We start from the raw sequence: 6,501 nt of genomic DNA on the forward strand, positions 1-6,501 counted from the left end.
TTTGCATGGCTAGGCCGATGCCCGAGGCACCCCCATCGAAAAACTGTTGGTAGCATCGGCTAACTAGCGCCAGATTTCGAAGTGCAGGGGACAAGCCGGGATGAGCTATGAAACAAAAGTTCACACTCGGTATCATGTTTCAACACACTTTAGGTCAATATCACACCGGAATTCTCCTTTAATCCCACACATGTCGTTTGGCCGTCCTTTTCAACTCACATCACTATACAATCCCATAAAAACGGACAAAAATCAGCTCCCAATGCATTTCTATGGAGCCGTAAGTTGAAGCTGTCGCAGAGTGTGTCTGCCTGCGCGGAGCTACTAGACTGCCATTGGCTCATCTGTGTTCAATGGCCGGGGCTTGCGATCAGTCAATTGAACACAGCATCTTCATTGTCCTAGTGCTTAGTTGTTGGCTGTATGAAATCAGAAGCCGAGGGGTTTTCAGGAGAACCTTTTAATTAAAAGAAAGTAAAAGTACAAATGCATCGCTGAGGCCACCACTAGTGACCGCTACCATTCTAAACAGAACCAAAGAAAACATCCCACACACCCCTCGTAATCACAAAACAATCCCAGACGCGGCATCTCTCAAACGAATCCAGATGAATTTCACACGTGGCAGAAGAGGGGGGTGATCATGTGTGTGATGACTATGCACAAGCTGCTGGTATCAGAAAGAGTGTGTGTGTGTGAAGAGAAGACACACAGAGAGACAGAAAAAGAGTGTGTGTGTGCGTGAGTTTGTGAAGAGAGAGACACACACACACAGACAGACAGAAAGAGAGAGAGAGTGTGTGTGTGTGTGGAGAGCACACACGCAGACAGACAGGGCTGTGACTGCAGCTCCAGGCTGGACATGATTCTTGCAGTACCAGTCGCTACCACAGGGGGGCACAGCACTCCAGCTGGGCTGTCACTCGCTGTCTTCTGAGCCGCGATTGGACGCTTCAGCCTCAGACTCTGATTGGCGGGGAGATCCCTCGGAGGCGGGTCTAGGGGAGGGGGGCGGGGACTCGCTGTCTGAGCCTCTCCCCGAGGCACTTCGCCGACTCCTCTCAGACTCTGAATCTGATTGGGCACGCGGCCTGCGCTTAGCCCCACCCTCACTGCCTGAATCCTCTTCTGATTGGCCGGACCCTTGGCCGCTGCCGCTATGCCCCGCCTCTGAGCCGCTGTCGGACGCCAGACGCTTCTTGTGAGGCCGCTCCTCATCATCAGAACCAGAACCACTGTCCCTCGGGTTCCTACACACACACACACACACACACACACACACACAGGTTCAGGATTCACACACACCTACATCAACAAGCCTATTTATCAGAAGCATATGAATATAGTATTATCATGGCATATACCAATCAGATGCGCACACACACACACACACACACACACTCACATACCAGACACACACACACACACACACACACACACACACACTCACGTAGCGCGCGCACACACACACTCACGTACCCCACACACACACACACACATCCTGACCTGTCCTCTGCGATCTTGAGTCCATCCTCGTCGGAGGAGGAGTCTGAGGAGGAGATGATGGCTTTTGATTTGATCTTCCCTTTAAGTGACGGAGGCAGACGCTCAGGTTTAGCCTGGAGACACACACAAACAAACACACATTAATGCTAAATATTACACATATTTGAAAACAGATCAAAAACGTCAGACAAAGCAAGAGGCTGTGTACGCATTTAAACATGTATGGTGTCCACGATTTACACAACACACACATATATATATATATATATATATGACCTCCATCTTGGCACACATGCATGGACTGCTATCTGACCTTCTCGATCCTCTTTTTGGGTTTGCGTTGCTTCTTCGGTCGTGAGCCTCCTTCCTCCTCATCATCACTCCCCTCTTCATCTCCCTTCTGAGGCCTGAAACACACACACACACATCAGTACACCACTCAGAGAAAACACACACACACACACACACACACACACACATCAGTACACCACTCAGAGAAACACACACACACACACATCAGTACACCACTCAGAGAAACACACACACATCAGTACACCACTTAGAGAAACACACACACACACACACACACACACACACACATCAGTACACCACTCAGAGAAACACACACACACACACACACATCAGTACACCACTTAGAGAAACACACACACACACACACACCACTCAGAAAGCGCTTTCAGATATAACCTCCAGAGTATATGAGGAGGTTTGTCAAACGGAGGTCCTACCCTTCGGATGATTCAGATATGATGCTAACCTGCGGACCTAATACTGACCTTATACGGACGTATGTGTGAACGACATACACACACATTACAGAATCTCCGTGTGGTTGTCGAGTGAGGGGTGGGGGCTTGTAGAGTTCACAAGATGTGAGATGTGAATTTTAACCGCATGTTCTACGCCTCGTTCAGACACAGCACATTTACATAATGTCCGGAGGAAATACTAAGGGGGGGAGTAGTAGAACAACTGGCTAAATTCGGACTTCCATATGACCGGTTATGTCGTTCAGATATACGGCCCCACCGTTTAACATCGGCAGAACCTCCGGTCTTACACGTATGTCTGAAAGCGCTTAGAGAAACACACACACACATCAGTACACCACTCAGAGAAACACACACACATGCACACACATGACCAGTACACACAACTCAGCAATCACACACACACACACACACACACCACACGTCTCTTCCTCTTCGTGGTTTCTTCTCTCCCTCCCAGAGCGCAGAACACACACCTCAGTAATCACACACACACACACACACACCAGCGTCTCTTCTTGCGTGGTTTCTTGTCTCCTCCTCCTGTCGCATAATACCACCTCAGCAATCACACACACACACACACACACCAGCGTCTCTTCTTGCGTGGTTTCTTGTCTCCTCCCTCCTGTGCGTACACACACCTAAGCAATCACACACACACACACACACACACCTGCGTCTCTTCTTGCGTGGTTTCTTGTCTCCTCCCTCTTGTCCGTCGTCGTCTTGGTCAGTGCCGCTGGCTCTCCTCTTCTTCTTCCTCTTGACTGGCAGGTCTTCATCAGAGTCGTCGTTCACAAACTCGTCCGCGTCCCCGCCCTTCTTACGCTGCAGCCAACACATCAGAACACCATTAGAACACACAATCACATTTAGAACCACGCTAGAACACCATTAGAACCACGCTAGAACACCATTAGAACACACAATCACATTTAGAACCACACTAGAACACCATTAGAACACACAATCACATTCAGAACCACGCTAGAACACCATTAGAACACACAATCACATATAGAGTCACACTAGAACACCACTGAACCACTGAATTAGTCCCATTACAGCACCACAGGGGTCTTTCTTTGGGAGAAACCAAACTTCTATTATGTCAGGCTCTTTCATACCAAACTTCTATTATGTCAGGCTCTGTTATACAAACGTCTATTATGTCAGGTGCTGTTATGCAGTCATGGGACAAAAGACTGCAGGCATAGCCTACCGCATGTCCAAAATATTGCATTTCCTGTATATGAACTGCAAATAATTTCTCCACAACTGCAGTTTTGACACTTGAAGTAGTGCAGTTATTTTTTGTAAGGGTAACGTTGTTAGTTCTGAAACTACAGCTCGTAACAAACGAGTCTTTCTTGATATGGTACAGCTGACTAGTGCTAGAACCTTTTTTGTAATGTTACAATTAAAAACTAATCAGGTGTGCTTTTCTGTAACGTTACAATTAAAAACTAATCAGGCGTGCTTTTCGTCTGTTCTGTAACTAATCAGGCGTGCTTTTAGTCATCTCTTCAAAACAGCAGTTCAATGCTTGATTAAGCACTCACTCTCCGATATTGCTATAAGACAGGTCGGCATTACAGTTACTTTTAACACATTTCAACAAGTGTTCTATCAAATCCTCGTCCTTGACCGATCGCAGCAGGTGTGGTAACGTTAGCGTTAGCTGCTAAATTGGCTAATGTGACATTTGTACAGTTTCCATTTCTAAGAGCCAGGCTTGCAGCCTTCCCTCAGCCATGATTTCAACCACCACCGGCAACTCGCCAGTCGAAGGATCCATTATTTAGAAACGGTAACTGCTTCTAGCGGTCGTAGGGGAGAAGTTGCGGACACGGCAGGTCTCTGGAGTAAACTAACAAAATGGACACGTTGCGCGCGAGCTACAACACTGCTGCTTACGTCTCCTCTTCACCTCAAGAGAACGATCACTCCGCCTTGAAATGTCTGACTTCAACACCCCATTCAATACATTCAAGTTGAACAGCAGCGATTCATACCGGCACATTTGACAGCTAGGAAGGGTGCAGGTACAAATGAACACATCAAACCCACAGACAGGCGAATGTGTACACCTTAATGTGCACCTCTCATTCAAATGCACATTTTCTGTTTGGCAAATTTAGACATTTTATGGTGGAAAGAGAATTAAACAAATTCAACACAGTAGAGCTGCAGTTTTCATCATGCATGCCTATACTGAATGTTGTAAACTACAGTTCCCATCATGCATGCCTATACTGAATGTTGTAAACTACAGTTCCCATCATGTCACTGAGTGACTGAGTGTGTGTGTGTGTGTGAGAGACTGAGTGTGTGTGTGTGTGTTACTAAGTGTGTGTGTGTGTGTGAGTGACTGAGTGTGTGTGTGTGTGTTTGTGTGTGTGTGTGTGACTGAGTGTGTGTGTGTGTAAGTTACTGAGTGTGAGTGACAGTGTGTGTGTGTGTGTGTGTGACTGAGTGTGTGTGTGTGTGAGAGAGTGTGTGTGACTGAGTGTGTGTGTGTGTGAGAGTGTGTGTGTGTGTGTGTGAGACTGAGGTGTGTGTGTGTGGTTACTGAGTGTGAGTGTGTGTGTGTGTGTGTGTGTGTGTGTGTGTGTGTGTGTGAGTGACTGAGTGTGAGTGACAGTGTGTGTGTGTGATGTGTGTGTGTGAGTGACTGAGTGTGCGTGTGTGTGTGTAAGTGTGTGTCTCACCCTGCCTCCTCCCCCGCTTCTCTTTTTGTCGCGGGTGGTGTCGGTGTCGGTGAAGGTCAGCAGGCTCTTGGTCTTCTCCACGTACTGGGCTCGCTGTTCCAGAAGCTTCTTCTGCTCTTCCACCTCCTTATAGCGCTTCTCCTCCTACACAAACACACACACACACACACACACATCACATTACACTTCAAACAAAACACACACACACACACACACACATCACATTACACTTCAAACACACACACACACACACACACATCACATTACACTTTCAAACAAACACACACACACACACACACACACACACACACACATCACATTACACTTCAAACACACACACACACACACACATTACACTTCAAACACACACACACACACACACACACACATCACATTACACTTCAAACACACACACACACACACACATCACATTACACTTCAAACACACACACACACACATCACATTACACTTCAAACAAACACACACACACAATCACTAGACGCAATATTGTCCAGAATAATCGCAATATGAATTTTTCACCAAATCGTGCAGCCTTAAAACACACACACCACACTTAAAACACAGATCACTACATTTAAAAACACACATACACACAGCACATTACACTTACAACACACACACACACACACATACTGTTGGTGCAGCAGGTCTCTCTCACACACACAGACACACACACCTGCTCCTTCATCATCTGTTGGCGCAGAGTAGTCTTTCTTCTTAATACACACACACACCTCTGCTTCATCATCTGTTTATAGGTCTTCTTTCACACTCTTCACACACACACACCTGTTCTTCATCATCACCTGTTGAGCGCAGCAGGTCTCTTCTCTCTCACACACACACCTGTTCTTTTCATCATCTGTTACAGGCAGGTCTTCCTCTCTCCCACACACACACACACACACACACCTGCTCCTTCATCATCTGTTGGCGCAGCAGGTCTCTCTCTCACACACACACACACACACACCTGCTCCTTCATCATCTGCTGGCGCAGCAGGTCTCTCTTCTCTCACACACACCTGCTCCTTCATCATCTGCTGGCGCAGCAGGTCTCTCTCTCTCTCACACACACACACACACACCTGCTCCTTCATCATCTGCTGGCGCAGCAGGTCTCTCTCCTGCTCCTGTTTGGCCCTGAGCTCCTTCTCCTCCTCGTCCTGCTTACGTGCACGAGCCACATGGTACTGCGCCTGGGACAAGAGATCAGAGCAACGCCCGCCGGTTGACACACAATAATAATAATTAATTTCACCACTATTCATTAATAATAATATCACAATAGAACACACACACACAAACATTCTAAAAACACCACAACGGCATATCTAAGCTATTTGTATATTTCACACACCTCAATAACCCCTCTGTTACTGGCCCCTTCAGAGGCAGCGAGAAAAGCCAAATCAAAGTTTTGATCTTATCGCCAGCCTTGCTCAGGTAGCTGAAATACCTGGGGAGG

At 47.1% G+C, this 6,501-nt stretch overlaps 1 protein-coding gene across 1 annotated transcript in view; it reads right to left on the reverse strand.

Moving 5' to 3' along the window:
* Window positions 1-444: 444 nt before the first annotated feature.
* ctr9 (CTR9 homolog, Paf1/RNA polymerase II complex component) overlaps window positions 445-6,501 on the reverse strand; it is a 22,849-nt gene continuing 16,792 nt past the window's right edge. The window contains exons 16-21 of the mRNA XM_048230921.1: window positions 6,122-6,253; window positions 5,012-5,155; window positions 2,974-3,128; window positions 1,820-1,913; window positions 1,507-1,619; window positions 445-1,250 (exon numbers count right to left, since the gene is read on the reverse strand). Coding sequence (XP_048086878.1) covers window positions 920-1,250; window positions 1,507-1,619; window positions 1,820-1,913; window positions 2,974-3,128; window positions 5,012-5,155; window positions 6,122-6,253 — 969 coding nt within the window. The 3' untranslated portion in view covers window positions 445-919. The remainder of the gene's footprint in view (window positions 1,251-1,506; window positions 1,620-1,819; window positions 1,914-2,973; window positions 3,129-5,011; window positions 5,156-6,121; window positions 6,254-6,501) is intronic.

Source organism: Alosa alosa, chromosome 21, assembly GCF_017589495.1.
Source record: "Alosa alosa isolate M-15738 ecotype Scorff River chromosome 21, AALO_Geno_1.1, whole genome shotgun sequence".
Lineage (NCBI taxonomy): Eukaryota > Metazoa > Chordata > Actinopteri > Clupeiformes > Clupeidae > Alosa > Alosa alosa.